This window comes from Rhinopithecus bieti, unplaced genomic scaffold (genome assembly GCF_001698545.2).
Source record: "Rhinopithecus bieti isolate Rb0 unplaced genomic scaffold, ASM169854v2 scaffold_4541, whole genome shotgun sequence".
Lineage (NCBI taxonomy): Eukaryota > Metazoa > Chordata > Mammalia > Primates > Cercopithecidae > Rhinopithecus > Rhinopithecus bieti.
The window spans coordinates 417,211-439,842 of NW_016804414.1; the positions used below are offsets into that span (position 1 = coordinate 417,211).

The 22,632-nt window shown below is 35.2% G+C and overlaps 1 protein-coding gene across 1 annotated transcript in view; it reads right to left on the minus strand.

Moving 5' to 3' along the window:
* The window catches only part of RB1CC1 (RB1 inducible coiled-coil 1), a 92,451-nt gene that overhangs the window by 36,443 nt on the left and 33,376 nt on the right, over positions 1-22,632 (minus strand). The window contains 8 exon segments of the mRNA XM_017867942.1: positions 288-391; positions 2,027-2,088; positions 2,357-2,438; positions 2,526-2,712; positions 2,959-3,143; positions 9,453-9,623; positions 15,279-15,708; positions 17,799-18,001. Coding sequence (XP_017723431.1) covers positions 288-391; positions 2,027-2,088; positions 2,357-2,438; positions 2,526-2,712; positions 2,959-3,143; positions 9,453-9,623; positions 15,279-15,708; positions 17,799-18,001 — 1,424 coding nt within the window.

A 22,632-nucleotide genomic window follows, 5' to 3' on the forward strand; every position in this document is an offset into this window, starting at 1 on the left:
ATATATATATATATATATATAAAGTCAGAAATTTCCCAACAGCATTCAAAAAGTTTCTACTGGAAAAAAACAATTACATGTAAGGCATACCTTCCTTTACTTTACCTTCATTTTCGATCATTTTTTATTCCTCAGATATTTCTCAAAGCAGTCACAGGAAAGCCAGTCTATCACAAATATTTCTTATCTTGGCACCTCTTAAGATTACTGGTACTACCTGGCACAACTCCAGAATAATAAAAACATTTTAAGGTTATAAATTAGATTAAAATACTGATGACATTTACCTGAGGAATGGCTGAACTTCCGAAGGACAAAATGATTGCAGAAACTGTAAATCTTTTAATGAAATATCTGGAAGTTCACAGTCAAACTTTCGAGGCTTCTGAGTCTGTACCAAAAAATAAATTAATTAAAAAAATTTTTTTCAACCAAAAACAGAGGGCAAATTTATATGATTTCTTACTATAATTAAATTTACTATACCAAACTAAAATGCTTTAAATGATTAAGCAACAAAAAAAGAAATATCATTCAATAAAGATATGGCATATTATTTTTCTGAGCCTTTAGTAAACTGTGACGTGAACTGCTAGTGATCAAGGGATGCGCTTGTTCCTCCCCTTCTCTGCGTTTAGCATCATTTTATGGGAATTACAGTATTCCTATCCTATATGTATGTGTATGTGTGCGTGTGTGTGTGTGTGTGTGTGTGTATATGGTAAATATGAAGTATATATATATTTACCACGTTAAAGTCACTAATATATTAAAATATACACATGTATTTTTTTTTCCATGTAACACTTTCTTATTTGCTGTTCCCCTGACCTTTCCATTACATATTCCAGAAGACAAAGTTTTGGTCAATTTTAGCTTCTGTAAAAAATATTAACTGGTAAATCCTACCAATTCGTTATTTATAAAATTGCCAAGAGTTGCATTAAAAAAAACTTCAATAGTTTTAAATCATTACTCAAGCAGATGTGGAGATGTCAAGATGTTCTTCATAAAAAAGAGTTCTCGGATAAATAAGTATGGGAACGGCTATGTCACCAATTCTTAGATATTAAAAAATGCATACATTTAAAACACTAAGAAATCCTGCAGTACAGAAACATGTTTAACAGCTAAGCACAGCTGGGTGTCGTGGTTCACGCCTGTAACCTGAACAATTTGGGAGGCCAACGTGGGCAAAAACACTTGGGGCCAGGAGTTTGAGATCAGCTGGCCAACATTGTGAAACCCTATCTCTACTAAAATACAAAAACTTAGCCGGATGCGGTGGCGGGCACCTGTAGTCCCAGCTACTTGGGAGGCTGAGGCACAAGAATAGTTTGAACCCAGGAGGTAGAGGTTGCAGTGCGACGAGATCGTGCCACTGCACTCCAGCCTGGACAACAGAGCAAGACTCTGTCTCCAAAACAACAACAACACAGCTAAGCAGTACATCTGATGGGAGTAAAAGTCCCCATATTGCTTTGATCGTGGAAACGTTTCTTCTTATGTAATAAAATTAATGACCCCAGATAATAATGGTTAAGAAATATACCAAACTAATGTTTAATTTCAGTGAAGTCTAACTGAGGCTTTATTATTCTGATTTGTCAAAATATAAAGGGGGGTGGTGTGAAAATATAGAAGGGCAAGGACGAGGCAGAGGCTGTAAAGGAGGAGGGAGGGAGAAGAGCGGTGGAAGAAAGAGGAGGGGAGGGTGGAAAGAAAAAAAGGAAGAGACAAGAAAACAAAAAAAACTAAGTGAATCTATTTCTACCAATCCTAACAGTGCTGTATAATGTATCTTCCTGTGTTATGAAGATTCTTTATAAAAATTATGAATGCAAATATCAATCTTTATGCTGACTTTTATCAAGCTTTATGCTGACTTTTAAAGTCAAAAACACTTTTATTTTGATTTTTTTAAAACCACAACAATTTCTGCAAGTTTCTGATAAATGCCTCTACTTCTGGAAAAAAGGTTTTAAAACATACGGAATTTAGTCATGGTTAGAAAATAAATACATACACAAAAGGAAGGGGGCCAGGAGTCCAGTCCCCTAAACAGACGATTTCTTAAAAAAGACTTCCCTGTATAAAGAAATTAACAATATGGTTATTTTAGAGCTTTATTTAAGGCAAAAAATTATCTCTGGTTTTTGAAAAAGTAAACTAAAAGTTGACAGTACTTCAAGTTTAAAATTTAACAATGGATTCAATTCTATACACTTTAAAAGGAGTATTTCCTAGATATCAATGGTAATTAACAGCATATACATCAAGTATGCTACAGAAAATCCAAGTTTATAAAAACTTTTTTCCTTTACAAAAGTAATTGAAATTATTAATGAACACTTACTAAATAATTTCCCAAAGGATTCCCTTTTTGATTTTTCTGCTTCATATAATCTCTTTCCATCTTTCACTAAAGCACCAGCCCACTAGAAGAGGAACGCTTATGTTAAACATAAACATACACCAATTCGTTAAACTTCATATACATTTAAAATAGAATTCAACTTGCATACCTCCCTGTAGTGTTTTATGAACATTTTTCTTCTTACAACCTCAACAACAGCTAAGCAGTACATCTGAGGAACTGTACTAAGAGCTTCAACAATTTTGACTCTTTCTAACAGCTCTATCACGAGGCGGAGCAAAGCTTGTAACTTCTCTCCATCTTGATCAGCATGAAGCATTACAAAGCAACACCACCTAGAGAACAAAATCCATCATTTTCAAAATTCACAAAACTTTACTTAGTTACTTACTAAGTTTACCAACTTAGTTAAGCCAAAGAAATCAAGATATATAAGCTCTACAAAAATAGTCTAATTCCAAAATTCATCAATAAGGTATTTCAATAAAATCGCAAGGAAAAATCACCCTATCATTTGGGAGAAATAAATATAAACACCTACTCTAAACATCTTAAAACAGATATATAAATGAATCACTTACTTCAGTCTGACATGTAGGTTATTTGCTAGTTCTTGCTTGGCAGTGGTACACTTCTGTTTAATATCTAACAGTTTTCTATGATTTTGCAACATAATCATCAACTGATTCGCGTGACTCAGGCATAAATCAGGTAATACGGATGCATCCTTTAAGTTTTCAGCTCTCTTCTGATTAGCTAAAAATCCCTTTGAGAAAAAAAGTGTTTCAAACGACATTAATTTTGTTTCATGAAAGGTATGGACATTCAGTTAACTGGAAAATCTTTATGTTAAACACAACCCGTTCTGCGCCTTCTAACAATATTTTAAATCCTCTATTTTCTTGAATGTAGAAGATGCATAAATGGCACAAGACCTAGAATTTTTAAGAATCCTATGCTCATCTTTAATTTTTCAAACTAGAAGAAAATAAAGGCTGGAAAGATAAAGCCACTTAGCCAAGGATATACTTAGCAGTCGATGAGAACTAGAAGCTGTGTGTCTAGACTCCTATAGCACTATCGGTCGGTCACAGCACAAATAAAACAAGGTCACTGAAAAACAATGAGGGATTTAACCTAGCAAACATTATACAATGGTATATTAGACACTTTCCCAAAATACAAAAATAATAAAATGCCCTTATAATAGTTATTGAAAAAGTCACTGCCCTCTCCAGTTATCTCTGGACTATATTTTGTTCCACTGATCTGTGCTCCCATCACTAGGACAATGACTGAATTGTGTGATTTTGCACACAGTTAATACTTTATTATTTGGTAGAAAACCTTTTTTCTGTTTTCTTAGCTGTCCTTACTCATTTGTTTTTGTAGGTAAACGGTGTATCTGTCAAGTAGGGATTGTGTAAGTTACTAATTAATTTCGATAGATTTGCCATAATCTTCCTTCATCTCTCTCAAGTATATTTAGTTTTCTTTATATATGGTCCAAAGATAACTTAATAAGGTTATTACTTCATACTTTATTGCTACCACAAAGCTTTTTCCTATGCTATATACTAAGTGGCTTATATGTAATAATGCTTTAGGTTTTGTACATCCATCTGATTGCTGTATTGATACTGTAAATAAATCATTATCCTTCTAGGAACTTAACTTTATGCCCAGCTAAAGGATAAGTGTGTCTTCCAATTTTCTGGTAGTTCTGTTTCATGTTTTTCCTAAATATTACAATATTTAGATTTAAACGATGTATATTAAAGTCAAATTGATTCAATATCTGAAAACAAGACAATTTTATAGTAACTGTATGCTTTTCCTTTCAAGATACTCTTTGGTTAACTGCAACTATAATTTTTCTACAATGTAATCTATTAAAAAACAATTTGCTACTTTTATCTCCTTTCGCAAAGTCTGGTTTTCAATTACTTTTATTGAATCCATGAAAATATAGAATCAATCCCAAATCTAAATTTTAGACCATTAGTAAAGGATTTCCTGACACCAAAGCATGTAAGTACTGTATTGCTAAAAGAAGGAAAAAATACTGTTTTTCAATAAACTGAATTCCATATTTGCTCAACCATCCTCAATATAATCCAGACTAAATAGAAAAAATCCTCACAAATCATGTAGTACTAATTACTAATATTTCTACACACAAATAAGGTTTGACAGCTACATTATAGCACTACAGTACTCACAATCCTGTTTCAGATGCATTCTGCCAACTTTTGTTTGGGAAGAAAACTCCCTGATATTTCCTAATTTTGCTGATACCCCTCAAGGATACGAATGGCTAGAGAATGAACATTCAGGGCTCCAGTGTTACACAGCTTTATAGGTTTGGTGAGTGAGGTTTTTTTTTTGTTTTGTTTTTTGTTTTTTTACCAAAACCATGTAGAAGGGTCTACAACAAATCCTCATAAATGTTGTGGTTTTAAGAAATTACCCCTTCAAAGGCATTTGAAATAGTCTGTGTCTTATGAGATGTTCAGGCAATAAATAATAAATCCCTTTCCACAATTTCTTTTCCCTTTTAATTGGGAGTGGTTTTAAGTTTTAATTGCTTTGTAGCTAGAATGAATTATACTACGTTGTAATGTGTTTAGCAAGATGTTAAATCAGCTCCTAAAACTGGCTAATCTGAATTTATTTACTTTTCACCAACCGCATTCTGAAGGAAGTACTGACAAACTATCTGCAACAGGGAAATACCATTGGCAGCAACAAAAGTAACTGATGAGACATCTGTAAATAAAAATTTTACACTAGCCAGAGGCTAGATAGAATTGTAACATTTCTCAAATTCAAAAAACACAAATCCAAATTCTCATTTTATTAAGTATTGATGTGTTTCTATTATGTATGTATCAGGAATGTGTGGTAAGGCCTTGTAGACAGAGCAGATGTCCTGCCTCCTTGGAGCTTATATTCTGGAAAGAGACTGTATTAAAAAGCATCTAATTAATAATTACAATTGCGGTACAGCATAAGTACAGCATACTAAGAGAAAATAAACCTGATGATGTGACCAAGACTTCAAAAATGGAAACGTCTGGCTGAGGAAGTGATGCTTCTGCTAAAACCTTGACTCTCTACATCCCTTGGCAGCCCAAATCATGACAATACAGGTGTGAAAAGTTGTCTCACTTACCATATACCTCCTAGCTTCAACTGGGTATCCCTTTTCTCTCATGAGCTCACTGAAAATAAGCTTACTACTGAATCCTCTCACCCTCAGATTCACTCAGGCACACTCAACTGAAAACTGTCTACCTCGGGGTCTACATTTCTGCCTTACAATTTTGCTCCCAATATACAACCAGACAACATAGATGACTTCTAAATACACTTATTATGAATACTTAGGAGTATCAAAAAATATCCATTGGAGAACTTAAATAATCAAATATTTAATTGCCTCAAAATGTTTAAAAGGACTATACCACTCAGGTATCAAATAAAGAAAAGATATTTTATAAAAGTAAGAGTATTATCTATAGTATTCATTCGGTGTTCTTTATATTCCATGAGCTACCATAGTTTAAAACAATAGCAAAATACTACAAATAAATTGGGGGGAACTAAGATGTTGAAACAGGATGCTCTATGAGCATAAGACAACAAAAACTAATTTTGTAATTTTCATCGGAACAGAAATTTTCACTCAATTTTACTTCAGTTTGGATTCAGGGAGGTTAAATGGTCAGATTTAGAAAGCAAACAAGAAAACCTCAAATACGCAAATAATGCATTCTTCCATTTTGAGGAAATAATATTATCACCCAACTACATTCCCAGAAAAATACTTTTCCTTGTATGACAAAACTCCATTTGCTGAAACCAAGTAGACTTGTGGGCAATATGAGCAATAAATATCTTTTTATATTATTAACAAATACAAAACCATCCAATGTACCTGCCTAATTGACTCTTCAAGTGATACAAAGCAGGAGGACTAACAGCAATATTTTAAAATATTGAGAGATTAAGGGGAGCAAAGAAAAAGCAGACAGAGAAAACTGGAGTATCTAAGGTAAGAGAATTGAAAGTTCTGGTTTATTCAATCTGAAAAACAGTTATAAAGAAATCCATAGGATTTTATAGAATGACGGGTTCATAATATGAATAAATGTAGTAATGAATTTGACTGCACCAAAATTTAAAGCTTCTGATTTTCAATCCATATAAATTATCAACAGAGACAGTATCTGTAATAAATCTATAATAGACAAAGAATTATCTAGATAATATATGAACAATTCTAACAAAAACATGAAGAAGAAAATGTGGAGAATGACAATTCAGAGTAAATACATGGCAAACACTGATAACAGAGAAATTACTCTTCTCCTTACATACTGGAAGTGTTGACTGACTTTGCTTCTATGGCAGGCATTAGAACATTATTAATTAATATTTAAAATGAACAAACACCTTAATCCAACAATCCCATTATTGGAGATTGTGCCTACAGAAATACTAGAACATGCATGTAAAAATGGGTATATTACGATATTCAATGAATATTTCTAATATGGAAAAACTGAAATAAACTAAATAATCACCAAAAGAAGTATGGTTAAATAAATTTTGTTTGATTCATTCTATGGAAGTTAAAAAACAACAACACTGCAGAAGAAGCAAAAGATCAGGAATACAGAGTTCTGTCTCTAGTAATGGTAGTCTGTAATGTCGATCAAGCTCCCTGTGGCTTTAGGGATGGGAGATCTAGGAAGTCAGTGAAGAAGCCAGGCACCGTGAAAGGGCTAGAATCCAGGAGAAGAACGAAACCGAGAGGAGAAGTTAGGTGACTAGGAATGCTTTGCTCTGAGGAATTCTGTTGATTCTTGAAGAGGAATCCAAAATTAAAAATAAGCAGTCAGCAGTCCTGACTTCCCTGAAGGGCTAGAAAATTGAAAATTGAAGACCAGAGCCAGCCAAGGAAAGGTACAATGGAACAGAATTTGTTTGCGTTCAGATCCCTAAAACCTATATCCTATGATTAAGGGTAAACTAAAAGTAGAACGGCCATCCCAAGAACTAGAATACCAACTTCCAATCATCCAAATCTCTGAAACTGAACTAAAGTAATTTACGATGGTAACTGCCCAAAGTACCTACCAAAAGCAAATATAAATTCTCTGCAGAAGAAAATGTTATCCTAGGCCTCATAATATTTGATTTTTCTTATTTAAAAAAAAATCAGGTACATGAAAATGCAAGAATGTTAAGAGTGAGAATTACAAGAAACACCACGAAATATATGGCTGGGCGCTGTGGCTCACACCTGTAATCCAAGCACTTTGGGAGGCCGAGGCAGGCGGATCACCTGAGTTCAAGACCAGCCTGACCAACATGGAAAAACCCTGTCTCTACTAAAAATAAGAAAATCAGCTGAATGTAGTGGTGGGCACCTGTAATCCCAGCTATTTGGGAGGCTGGGGCAAGAGAATCGCTTGCATCCAGGAGGCACAGGTTACAGCAAGATGAGATAGCGCCACTGCACTCCAGGCTGGGCAACAAGAGCGAAACTTCCTCTCAAAAAAAAAAAAAAAAAAAAAAAAAAAAAAAAAAAAAGAAAGAAACACCAGCAAATATAAACAGACACACAAGAACAGGCAACATAGTGAACAGATAAAGACTTAAATTGCTATATGCTTATTAATGTGATCAAAGAGATGATGAATGGCTAAGACTAAATATTTGGGGGTGGAGAATATGAAACTATATAAACAAAAGAACCAAACTGAAATTGTAGAGCTGAAAAATGAACAAAAATAAGAAATGAGCAAATGGTTAGCTAAGTTAGACACTAAAAAAGAGAAAAAGTTAAAATGTAGGTTAAAGGTAAATATCTAGAATGAAGCACAGATGGATAAAAAGAAAATACAGGAAACAAGTGTAAATGAAATGGATATGGTGAAAGGTCTAACACGTCTAACTGGAATCACTGAAAGAGAAGGAAAAGCAAGCGAGGGAAAGAGAAACTGACTCAGATTTTTCTCAAATGGTGTAAGTCATTAAGCCACAGATTCAAGATGCACTACAAGCCCAAAGTAGGATAAATACAAAGAATGCCACATCTTGGCACCTCATACTAAAATTGCTAAAAATCAAACAAAAGGCAAAGAAAAGACCACAAATAAAATGCTAACAACCTGGAATTTTATATGAATCAGGTAAAAATATCCTCCAGAAATCAAGGTGATTTAAAGAGATTTTCAAACGACAGAACTGAACATATCACTAAAAGGAAATACTAAAGGACATTCTAATTTACATCAGCCTTAACTATGACGTCAAGGAAGTATGTTTTACCTTAAGAAAAAAGGAAAAAAGTTAATATGGGGATGTAACTATTTATATGTTTCAATGAAAGAACACAATTAGAGAAAAAATACTGGCAAGGAAAATTAAACTAGAAAAATAGGTGTCAGAATCTGATTACGACATTCAACTATTCATCTATGGGTGGTTTTGTCACAATGCTTGTCATGGTGGGTGAAGGACAGGCAATCATGAATTTAAGAGAGGTGCTGGTTTGCTAAGAAACGTCCACGTTTACCACTCTTACTTAGCCATTCCACCACCTTCCTTTGGTTTAAAATCCACTTTTTCAACAGTTCTAGGATTATGGCATTAAATTAGATCTAAAACCTAGGTATTACTATTAGAAGTATTAGTAAATTCTTCAAGCTTTCGTATTTTCCTTCTATTCTTAAAAAATTTCATTTCTTATCCTTTGTCCTACGGGGGGGAGGGTAGTAGGAAGCATTCAAATTTTTAGCACAATAACGGATAGGATCATATGCTTTCAATATATCAAAAAATGTTCATTTCTGCCTCCAGCCTCAAGTAGCAGTTTCATGGTTTATCTACAGGAAACTCAACCATTAAGAACATGCCTTTCTGCTTTATTACAAGCAAACAATATATTACAAATATTCAAGGCTAAAGTGAAAATACGGTACACACCAAATTGATATTGCACATACAACATGTGTACAGAAAACTACAAATTTCTTTTCCTGAGAAAATCTAAAATAGGTACCTGAGCAAGCTCTTTCTGTTCATTCACCAGTCGGCCACAGCTAGCAATCATCTGGTCCAGGGCGTAGAGCCGATCTTCAAGCCCTTTAATGGCTTTCATATTCTGATTATCAAGTTTGGCAATAGTTTGACGGCATTCTGCTATAAATGGTCGAATAATCCTTGGATCAAGCTAAATGACAAGGAAACACATATGAATACAATTTTCGGCAAATAGTTTAAAATGTATTTCATGCTGTTCTGACATACAGCTTAAGAGAGAAAATAAGTGACAAAAGACATAAAAAAGCAAAAGCATGGGAACTCTATAAGTTATACTTTCATAAGAAGGTCAAGTACAGGATAAATATCATCCTAGACAACAGTAAATTTACACTAGAATACATAATTAGGAATACAGTTTCAGGAATCACACATTTCAATCAGTGTTACAATTTAATCACTTCTCAATCTCTCTCAGAAAAAGGTATTTTCAATGTCAGCATAATATCATTAATTCTCTTATCAATGCAACTTCTCTTTAAAACATATAAACTTCTTTGGCAAACTTATCTCCCTCCTGGAGACAGAAGATAAAACTTCTTTATTCTCAATCTCTATCTCCTCAACGAATCTGCTTGCTCTATTATGCTTTCTCACTCTTCCATCTCTACTGTTCCCTGGCTTTAATTCTACACATTTGCTGAAATTCATGGAACCTGTAAAATTTGCCAGTAATGCTCCTGGTCCCTTAAAAAAACATTTTACCTGGCTGCCTTTCCGTCTGCGTTTTCCATAAAAACTGCTCAGCCAAAAACTACCAATGACCTTGCTTCACTTGAGGCTCTTTAACAGTTAGCATGGCAGATAACCTTTTCCCAACCTTATAGGCTCTGGGAAGTTACTTCTACTGGTTCCTTCATAGCATCCTTTTCTGGCTCCTTTTGCTCTGTCTAATCTTTCTAAAATAGATGATTCAGAAGGATTTTGTCCTTAGCCCATTTTTACTGTTCTCAATATGATTTCAGCGTTAAGTATAACTTTTCTGGAGATAACTCCCAAGTCTACTTCAATCACTCATCAGTCTCACAAATTCTGAAGCTGTGTTTCTGTTTACCAATAACTACATGTGGGTATCAACCATGAAACCTTCTATTATTGACTTATTATGCTTGTTCCTAATAAACCCCTCAAATGACTTTCTTCTGCCCACAGAAAATATCCAATAAATGTAGAATACAACAAAAGCTTCATTGATCTGATCAGAGAAAATCAAGCCTCTCATCTTTTCAAGCTGAAATGTCTATCATTTCAAGATAAACTGTGTTTTTCTATCTCTGATCTTTGTTCACAATTCTTATACTGTTTAAGTCAACCTCTCCTTCTATTTAAAGATCCTAGTCAAATACTACCTCCCGCATACTGCCTTCTCTAATCTCTACAGTGGAAAAAAATTGATTAATGCATAGAGTCTTGTACGCAGTGAACATACAAAAGCAATTAAAACTACTTTATTGCTATTATCAAAAATCCAGTGCAGTTAAATAAAAGGCTGCATGTCTACCACCACCAAAAAAATTAACAAAACCATTATTTCAGAATAGGCACCACTAGTTTTGCACAATGTTGTCTCAACTGAAACTTGTACATTTGTGAACATTTTCTCACTTTTCTCAATTTTGTGGTAACTGAGTCCAATGTGTATATATTTCCACACCAGAGTACTATGTAAATCAAAGTCTGGTTACAAATTATTAGAATGACAAAGATGAAAATTGGTTCAAATGTTCAACCTGGGCAAAATTACAATTATACATAAACTTAACATAGCAACAACTTAAAACAAACCAAAAACAAGGGCTCCTGAATACAACGTATCTGAACTTAATTAATTCATTGAAAGTATAACTGCACTGACAAACATAGGAGAGTATTTGATGATTCACTAAAAAGTTTGCATAACTTCCTAAAAAAAAAATTTTTTTTGAGCCAGGTTCTGGCTCTGTTGCCCAAGATGGAGTGCAGTGGCATGATCACAGCTCATACTATAGGCTTCAGCGATCCTACGGCCTCAGCATCCCTAACTGCTGGGACTACAGGCATGTGCCACCACAATCAGCTAATCTTTAAAACAATTTTTTGTAGACATGGGTCTCGCCCTGTTACCTAGGCTGGTCTCAAACTCCTGGGCTCAGGCAATACTCCCACCTTAGCCTCCCAAAATGCTAGGATTATAGGCATGAGTCACTGTCCCCAGCTGACTTCCTAAAATTTCACTGCACTTAATATTTTATTTCATTTGTCCACAGGTAATAAAAATCTTTGAAGAAATGTTTTAGATTACATATATTTAAACCACAGAATCTCATTAGTAATTATTTAGCCAATTTTGAATAATTAACAGGTAGTGATACACTAATTTTTACTCTTGGGCTCTTTGGCATCTACAAAGGCTAATATTATTTTTAACTGAGAAAAAAACTATAAAACAAAGTTTCTTACACTCTCTCTTAAGCCTCCCAACTTTAAACCCACTCCCCTGCATAGATTCCTTAAAATCACAAGTTGTCTGAAAGAAATGCTAAAGCTCAATAAATTATGCTGGCATTAACCTGGACAGTTTAGAAATGTGCTAAATGCAGACACTTCCAATTATTAATTGTCAGAAACACAAATCAGTGTGCCTTTTGTAGTATAATCTGAAACAGAACACTCAAGCGTAATCTTAAAACCAGGTCAGTGGCTCACACCTGTAATCCCAGCACTTTGGGAGACTGAGCCAGGTGAATCACCTGAGGTCAGGAGTTCAAAGCCAGCCTGGCCAATACAGCCAAACCCTATCTCTACTAAAAAATACACAAATTTGCCAGGCATGGTGGCAGACGCCTGTAATCCCAGCTACCCGGTAGGTGAAGGCTGCTGTGAGCCGAGATTGTGCCACTGCACTCCAGCCTGGGTGACAGAGCGAGACTCCATCTCAAAAAACAAAACCAAAAAAAAAAAGAGTCTTTTTAGAAAGAATACACTAAAATCTAAAATGTGAGTCTACAAAATGCAGCAATAATTCTAAATTTTTTCTGATAAAATGGGGGAAAAACAATAATTCACAAAACTAGCATCTCTTAATCCACAAAAATATAAAACTAGGAATCCCATGTTAAGTGACTTATGGATGACAGAGGTAGTAAATGAATGTCAATGCCCAGATTTGAGCCCGTGTGATTCCAAATCCTAATTTCCAAAATATCTGTGTCTCGACTAATTTCCCGAGAAAGACATTTTAATTTGGCAGTTGAAAATACATGTTACAAATACTGTTACAATTGGAATTAATCTGCAAAAACGATAGATTTAAACTAAATTTCCTTTTATGGATAAAAAATCTTGGCATATGTTTTTATTACTTCATTGGCAAACAGCGCTACTGCAATCAGATATCAAGTAGGTTAGTTGTTTTGGACAACTGTTTAATAAAACAGGCGTAAAAAACCATCTTCAATCAGAGAGAAATCTCATATTCGGTTCATCTTCAGAAATGCCACTAGTGTTATCAAGAAAAAGTACAGTACTCCTGAGAAGAGAAAATATTGATCTAATAAAACATCAAGGAAAAGTGCCATTCATTATGCAATAATCACATTTACAGATCATGTATTTTGTAAAATATAAATAAAACATATACATAAATTTTCCAAATGGATTTTAATTGCTTTAGAATATATATTTTTTTGATTTCAAACATTTATTTTAAATTTTGGCATACACATGCAGATGTGTAAATGTGTGCCATGGTGGTTTGCTGCACAGATCATCCCAGCACACCTAGGTAATAAGCCCAGCATCCAATAGTTACTCTTCTTGATAGAGCAAGTAATAAAAAAATCTAATGGGCACACACAACTAGTGAGTACTACATTATAGGCACCATTTTAAAGTCATGTTAGCTAATTTTGAAACAAACAAGAATAACCAAATAAAAGTTTGTATTTTGCTTTTGTAATATAATGGTCATGTAAAATATCACAAAGACTTCAGATGTTGTTGCTATGCCTATTCAAAGCAGCATTAACCTCTAAAAAGAAAAAAGTGATTGCTTAGTAATAACACTATAGCTAACTCCTATATTCTGAAGGTATAAATATTTCTGACATTTATTTATTCATTCATTCATTCGAGATGGAGTCTCACTATGTTGCTCAAGCTGGTCTTGAATTTCTTGCCTCATGTGATCCTCTCGCCTCAGCCTCCCAAGTCACTGGGATTACTGGTACAGGCCACTGTGCCTGGCTGACTTTTCATTAAGTCAGAGGATCACTGTTCCTTTCCTTTAGTGATACAAAGTGAAAAAAATCTATGACTCTGTGAGATTTCACACTAAACATGGAAATACAAAGCCGATTTCAGGTTCTCTTCATATATATAACTCTGTTCTGACATCTGGCACAGTTTAATTATAGAAAATATGACAGGCCAGGTGCAGTGGCTCATGCCTGTAATCTCAGCACTTTAGAAGGCTAAGGCAAAAGAACTGCTTGAGCCCAGGAGTTTTGAGACCAGGCTGAACAACATAGGAAGAAGACCCCATCTGTGCAAACAACGAAAAAATTAGCTGGATGTGGTGGTGTGTGCCTGTGGTCCCAGGTACTCGGGAGGCTGAGGTGGGAGGGTTGCCTCAGCCTGGGAGGTAGAGGCAGCAGTGAGCTATAATCATGCCACTGTACTCCAGCTTGGGCGACAGGGTGAGACCCTATCTCAAAAAACAAAACAAAACAAAATATCTCAATTATTCTGATCACAATCACGTAAGCGATTATCTACAATCATAAATGGAATTTTCAGGCTACTACAATGTCAATAGTTTAAGCAGGAACACTAACTTTCATTCATTTTTGGCAGTGATCAATCTTTGCATAACATATTACATACTTCTCTGACAAACATGTCTTAATGGAAAGAAATGCTTAGCCTATAGAATGTCATCAAGAAACTGGACACGGAAAGAATTACAAAACCTAGATTTTTAGTTTTCCATTTTACTGTATCCTATACCTTTAACAGCAATGTATGTATTCTTTTTTAGGCATCCCAGACAATGTGCTATCCTGCTCTAAATAGTGAATCAAAGATGAACTCTTTTTCGACTGCGTGCTCCTTGAAAAGTTTAACTATTTTTAACAATTATCTTTTGACAACAGCAGTCTTCACAACATTATTTAATATTTCTGTAACAATGAAACATGCCCCATCAACTTCCTTCCTGGTGTCAAAGATTTTGCATCAGTTTACGGATCAGATATGAAGGGGTATTTATTCCTCAGGTTTAAAAGGTTTTCAGGTGTGCTGGAGAAGACCTTAATCCAAAATACAAGCTCACTATAATTATAAAATACAACTAAAAACACAGTATCTATGTTTCAAATTTTAAAGATCTCAGGCAGATGCAGTATTTAAAATTTCTTCTTTAAAAGTCAGAAAGAGGTTGCCTCTAAGGAAATGGTGACTGGAAAGAGGCACAAGGGGACTTTCTGGGCAATCAAATTTTCAGTATCTTAATTTGTGTGGTGGTTATTCCTTGCATGAACCACTCAAGACCTGTACAGTTTACTGTATGTAAATTATTCCTATTGCACTAGAAATTTTCCTATTAATCTCAAATAATCTTCACAAATTTATAATCAATTCATAAATAAAATTATGAATTAATTTGATTCAACCTATGTTAAAAGTTTCACTGCAAGGCTCACTTATTTCTACTAAAAGGTAATACCCATTCTCTCAGTACATAAAATATTTAGGATAATTTAAAATAGTAAAATGACAACAGAAATACCAAATTAACATTACTTACCCTGCTCATAGAATCAAAGCACTTCCTGACCAAAGATTCCACATCATTAGGTCTATCTTGAACATTTATCCAGTCTAACAAAGAAACATTAAAAAAGGGCAGATCACCATCTTTAGTGTCTATCGTAGTTTCATCTTGCTGATGAACAGTACTTTGACAAGATTCCCTAATCTCTTTGCCACTTTCAGCATCTGTGGTATCTGGGGACACATGTTCCACTGACTTGGGAAATGAGGTTAACAAAGATTGGTTAGTTGTTCTAGGCATATCAGGAGACAGCACCAGTTCAGTGGATCTTTTCATCTCAGCTTTTTCCTGGCCTTCATGTTCAGGTAAAGAATCCAGTCTTCCCAAACATTCTCTGTAACTATGTCTGGTTAGGCACTCCAATAGTGGAATCTTGGCCATTACTGAAACTGCAGTTCCTAAACTTAAAATACAAAAGATCTGTCAGTAAAACTATGAGACTGCTCTAGTTAGGAATTAGCATGTTTGAATGAAATCACATATTATTACATATACAAATCTCACCACCTCTCCATAACATTATACATACATAAACTAGTCTATGAGTTAGCTATTCACTAAAAGAAGTCTAGTTTAGCAGAGAGAGGCTATCATTAACACATTAAAATATCACTCTAGGGCCGGGCGTGGTGGCTGACACCTGTAATGCCAGCACTTTGGGAGGTGGAGGCCAGCAAATCATTTGAGATCAGGAGTTTGAGACCAGCCCGGCCATGGTGAAGCCCCATTTCTACTAAAAATAAACAAATTAGCCAGGTGTGGTGGTGGCAGGCACCTGTAATCCCAGCTACTCAGGAGGCTGAGGCACAAAAATCGCTTGAACCTTGGAGGCGGAGGTTGCAGTGAGCTGAGATGGCGCCACTGCACTCCAACCTGTGTGACGGAGCAAGGTTCCGTCTCAAAACAAAAACAAAAGCAAAAACAAATAAACAAACAAAAAACGCTCTAAAGTAAAGCTAGCTATATTAAAGAAGTGAACACCAGGCTTTTATAAAACCTTAAAGGTAACAAATTTAAATTTACAAAAAGATTCACCATAGCAGTATCTTAGAATATAACCTTATGGCCTTAAGTAAATCAAATATATCTGATACATTGAAGGCACAGGATAAAAATAACAATCCTAATAAAGATAACTCTTGTACTCATAACACCCTAAAAATAGGTTTATGTTGTCAAAAGCATGGGGAATATATGAAATCTTAGTGATTTAACTTCTATAAAATCATATGCAATATGATGTAGGTCCCTACTTTAAATTGATACAGCTAATAGAACCCATAGAAAAGTTTAATAAAAGGTTCTCATTTAAACTTTAAAAGATCTTTCCAGTCTTAATGAATCCTTCTCTTTCCTCCCAAGATTTTCCATTTTAAGGCCAAAATCGACCTAACAGTCATACCACAAAAAAGAGAAATCTGAATTTAAAAGGTTACCCAAATTTAAAAAAACGAAAGAAACAAAAAGAAAAGACAAAGATCAAAACCAGAACATGCTACCTGCCTCTAATTCAAGGTCAAGATAATTACAAGAAAAAAAAATCTACAGATCCGAAACAAAAAACCTGAACACAAAATGCTAACAGCATATGCACACACACAATAAGGGTTAGTTTCATGCTGAATTACTGTTATATTTTCACATTAACTATAGCCCTTTTAAAAAAAGAATCAATGTGTATTAAATGTACTTCTATGCAAAGAACTAAAACTTGCCATCTTAATGAGCGTTGAAAACACATGGGCTGGCTGGGTGCAGTGGCTCACACCTGTACTCCCAGCACTTTGGAAGCCCAAGGTGGGCAGATCATGAGGTCAGGAGATTGAGACCATCCTGCCTAACACGGTGAAACCCCATCTCTACTAAAAATACAAAAAAAAAAAATTAGCTGGGCATGGTGGTGGGCGCCTGTAGTCCCAGCTACTCGGGAGGCTGAGGCAGGAGAATGGAGTGAACCTGGGAGGCGGAGGTTGCAGTGAGCCGAGATCACGCCACTGCACTCCAGCCTGGGTGACAGAGTAAGACTCAGTCTCCAAAAAAAAACAGGGCTTTTTTTTTTCTTTCACCTCATCAAACCTGCATCAGGATGGTAATATTTACAAAGAACTTAAAATTTTCCTCCATTGTCCAGTGTTTGAAAATGTGCCTATTTCTGTTAGATGTTATTTTTCACATCTTGCCTTTTGTTTACTGGACAAGATATAAGCAAAGATTCTTGGTTTTATAAATGACTTCAAAAGTATTTGAGGTCTTATTACAAGTAAAACAACTCAAGAGAAAGAAATGTGGGAGACTCATAAGATACATGGTAAACAGAATTATCATTTTTAAATTAAAAACTATAACCTACAAAGCACTATCAGAAAAGGCTCAAATAATAAACCTCAGTTATAATAAATATATGGCCTATAAGAAACAAATTTGCAGTGATTAAACCTACTGATAAATTTCAAAGGCATTTTAAACAAATATCCATTTTAATGGCAAACATACTGAGTAAGTTTTAACTTGATGTCTTCTATGGACTGCAGATAATTTGAATAAATACTTTCAAACTTGAAAAGTAGCTTTTGGTATGAATTTGAACAGTCCTCCAGGTTGGCCATAATTGCAGCCCAGCCTTGGTGCTGAAGATGTTCATCATGTACAAGACCTTCACAAAAAGAACAAAGTTTCTTGGCAACTTCATACATTTCCTGTATTGAAAAAGAATACAAAAGAAAGTAAAAGAAGGCAATGGTTTGTTTGCAGAAGTTTTCATACATTTACAAACATGTATGTAAGAATGCGTTCTAGAGCACATTTAACAAAGTGCTCCAAAAGACTGTTTTAGTTTACCTCTGTTCACTTCTGTGAAAGCCTAAACGTAAGTGAGGTGTTTAACGTAAGAGAGGTGTTATAACCTATAACATAAGTGAGGTGTTTCCGAGCAGGTATCCTAAGACATAGTCAAAAGAAGAATCCATAAGATGCTACCTCCGAAAAACAAAGGAGTAGGGCTTTTAATTATTTGACTAATGATCAACATCTGCCATCTCAAATGTCACTGTCCTCTGGTATTATCTCAAGACATATATGTTAAAAACAATTTTTCGTGAAGGCAAAGCTAAAATACATCATCTACTTCTAGATTAGTATAACTATAACACATTTAGTAACCTTAAATGAGATTCTAGAAAATATTTATTTATGCAGTTAAAATACCTTCAGAAAACAGACATCCGACATTCAGTTCCAAAGAATGAAGAATAAAAATAATTAAGGATAAATTACAAGGCAGCAACGTATATTGCTTTATATATGGAGATATATAAAGAAGTCCACTGTCACAAAATATTTTAGTTGGCTAGGAAATAAGACAGATCATTCTACCTTTGTTAACTGATGAGACAGATATAAAAGTCACAAAAGAGAAGTCAAAACTTTCTGAAGGCATTTAACTTAAGTATCAAAGTGTGAAAAGAATATGAACAAAGATAGGGAAAGAAGTACTTCAAAAGAGTGGAACATGATGAAGTGGCAAAGAGAGGAAATATAAAATGTTATTGGTTAAGAACAAATGGTCTGGGGGAAAAAGCGAGAGAAAGAGGGCCAGATGATCAAAGACCCAGAAAATACTAAGGTAGGGAAGGAATTGGACTTTACTCAGAAAAGACCTCCTGAAGAACTCTTTAACATGAAGAACGTAATCAAATAGATGCTTTAAGAAGACTGATAATATGGAAAATGTCATATGGTGGAATGGGAAGGCACCTAAAAGAATGGATGTAAAATGATTATCTTTAAGTTGTCCAGGCAAACTGTAAAAAAGCTACTGTAAATACTGCAATGGTTGGTAATCTAGTTACCAAGGTAAATAAGAAGTAAGATGGTCCTTATGGGGTAGGAACGTCAGTAAGATGATTATGTGCCATGTCACTAAAAATTAATCAATCATGCAGCCACTAAAATAGAGTGGGAAAAAACTCTGGAATTATGAAGTAACAGAAATGATAAAATGTTTTCAGATTTTTTTAAACAGATGAAAGAGAGGTGACACCCTTGAAATGATGAGTAAAAGAGTTGTTGGGTACATTAAAGCAACAGGTTCTTGCAGTGCATGCAGAAAATGTAGGAGGAAGATTCTTAAATACAAAAAAGATGGAGGATATAACATATTCAAATGTTTAGATTTTTTGAATTGTTAAAATTTATAAATGTAAAATAAGTTGAACTGTAGCACTGTTTACCAGGAAAATAAACTTAGGATATTTCAAAAATGGGAGTACCTTGCAACAATGAAAAAGGAATAATGTGTATAGTATGGGCCAGGCATGGTGGCTCTTGCCTGTAATTCTAGCACTTTGGGAAGCTGAGGCAGGCAGATCACCTGTGGTCAGGAGTTCGAGGCCAGCCTGACCAACATGGTGAAACCCATCTCTACTAAAAATACAAAAATTAGCCGGGCATGGTGGCACGCACCTGTAATCCCAGCTACTGGGGAGGCTGAGGCAGGAGAATCACTTGAACCCAGGAGGCAGAGGTTACAGTGAGTCGAGATCGTACCACTGAATTCCAGCCTGGGTGACAAAAGCGAAACTCCATCTCAAAAATAACAAAAAAAGTATAGTATGCTTCCATTTGTTTGGGAAGGCTAAGGTTGGTTAGAAATGTGAAACAATAGAGGTATGAGATAGAAATGCATTTTGTATGTATACCAGAGTCTAGGAAAATGCAAAACAAATGTTCCATCATCATTAAGATGGAGTAGGGGATGGAAGGAAAAAGGAAGTATTTTCTCTATGTATTTTGCTGATAAGCACGCCAAAATTATGACCATTCTGTTTTAGAAGATAATATTGTTAATGAACAAATTTAGGTGAAAAGAAATATCTTTACAGGTAAAATATAAAAGTTTGCTATGTGGAAGTACAATGATATGAACGTAAAGAGCACTGGCCTTGGAGAAAAGAGGTTCTTTTTCTTCTACCTGGCTATCTGGCCTTGAAGAAATGACTTAACTTCACCCGTTCTTAATCCCATATGTATATAAGAAAGGGCTAATAGTTTCAGTTGTAAGATAAGGAAGTAAAGATGTCTTGGCCTGCTTCTCCTTCATGAAACCAACCAAATACAAAAGGGAAACAAGACACCATCTTGATGAAACCAGGAAACAACTACCACCCCTACACATACAATATATGCAGCAAACCTGTGAAGAATATGAAAACTGGATCAACTTGGGTCAAATAAAAAGGGCACCCACTGTGAAAGAATAACAAATCTCGGGAACCCAAAATCACTAAGCCAAGGGAAAAGTCAAGCTGGGAACTATGTCAGGCAAACCTGCCTCCAATTTTATTCCTAAATAAGATAGCTACAAAGATAAGAAAGCTACATACCTCCCTCACAATTTTGCCACAAGGAAATTTCTTGTGGGCTTCAAGATCTTTAACTTAAAACAGTTCTGCTAAATTTTACCTTGGCAATGTAAACTGACAGCGTATCTTCACATGTGCGGGACAGAAAGTCATACCTCTGCTCGCCTAAAACAAAGGCCTATCTGTTTCTTCTGTCTTATTGTTTATTGTTTATATAAAAATGCAGATTCATTGAGCCAGACTAAATTATGTATTCAGTGAAAGACTGATCAAGGACTCCAAAAAAATGCAACCTTTTGTCTCTTATCTACCTATGACCTGGAAGCCCCCGCTTTGAGTTATCCTGCCCTTCTGAACCAAACCCATGTACTGCTTACACATATTCATGTCTCATGTCTCCCTAAAATGTATAAAAGCAAGCTTTACCCTGACCACCTTGGGCACATGTCATAAGGACCTCCTGAAGCTATGTCTTGGGTGTGTCCTTAACCTTGACAAAATAAATTTTCTAAATTGATTGTGACCTGTCTCAAGATAATTTTGGTTCACACCACTATTGCAGACATTTAGCAAAACTTGGGAGAACTGAATCCTCCTTGTGAGAAGCTTGGGTGGACAGCAAGAACCTCTTGGGGCCCTATTTGAAATTAGAGAGTAGCAGAAGAAGTAATACCTATTTACATGACATACTTGCAAAAGCCAAAGGAAAACTGTGAGAAAAGTCCCTAGAACTGCTAAATTTTGTCTAAGGAGAAGGACAGAATAAGTCATCTCTGTCCCTCTCTTATACATACACATTCTGCTTCTAACCAGGGATCCCCTGTGACCCAGGGCAGCTTCCTGCTCACCAGGTTTCCTACACTGTCTTGTAGAGGAATAATTCTACTCCTTCAAACACAAGCAAAAATTTTAACATATGAAATCTATACTAAATTACCCTAAGAAAAAAAAAGTTAAAAGTAAAAAAAACTAAATGCAAAAAAACTCTCCCCAGGACCAAATGGAAATTATAACCAAATTCTTTCCTAAGAACTTAGTCTAATTTTGTTTTATAAAAAAGAACTCAACACAGAGTTAGCTCAGGAAATACGTTAAAAAGAAACATATCACTGATTGAAGGCTACACTGGAAGAAAACACTGCTGAAAACAGAGAAGTCTAAATCAGGCTTTTAACAACCAAGACAAGTGAAATGAAAGGAACTACCATGAAAATTACAGCTAATATATGGGGGGAAAAAAAAGGACAGTGAGCACTGAGTCCATTTCAAGATGAAATCTGAAAGAACTATGGACATTTCAGTACGGAAGAGGTTGCAGAAGTAGAAGACAGACTTAAACTGTCAAAGTATTCTGATTTCTTTACACTACAGTAGTCCAAAGAATGTACTAGGATATTCACAGTAGGTTGAGTCACAATAGTTGGAACACTAGAAACAATCCCAATATCCACTAGTAGCAGAACAAATAGAAAAAAAAAAACTGTGGCATATTTGTACAATAGAATACAATGCAGCGATGAATACAAACCACCGATACATGCAACAGCATTAATCATTCTCAGGAACATCATGTTGCATAAAAGAGGCTAGGCACAAAAGAACACAAACTACATTATTCCATTTATTTACATTCAAAAAGAGAACAAGTAATCTTGGTTTAGAAGTCAACTTACTGGTTAGCATTAGTGAACAGGGAGGATGAAAACTGATGGGGAGAAAGTCTTAAGTAGGGCTTCTGGGTTGAAACTATTTGTTTCTGTGGGTTTTTTATTTTGTTTTGTTTTGTTTTTTGAGATGAAGTCTCACTCTGTCACCCAGCCTGGAGTGCAGTGGCGCAATCTTGGCTTACTGCAACCTCTGCCTCCTGGGTTCAAGCGATTCTCCCACCAGAACCTCCTGAGTAGCTGCGATTCAGGCGCATGCCACCACGCCTGGCTAATTTTTTTTTTTTTTTTTTTTTTTTTTTT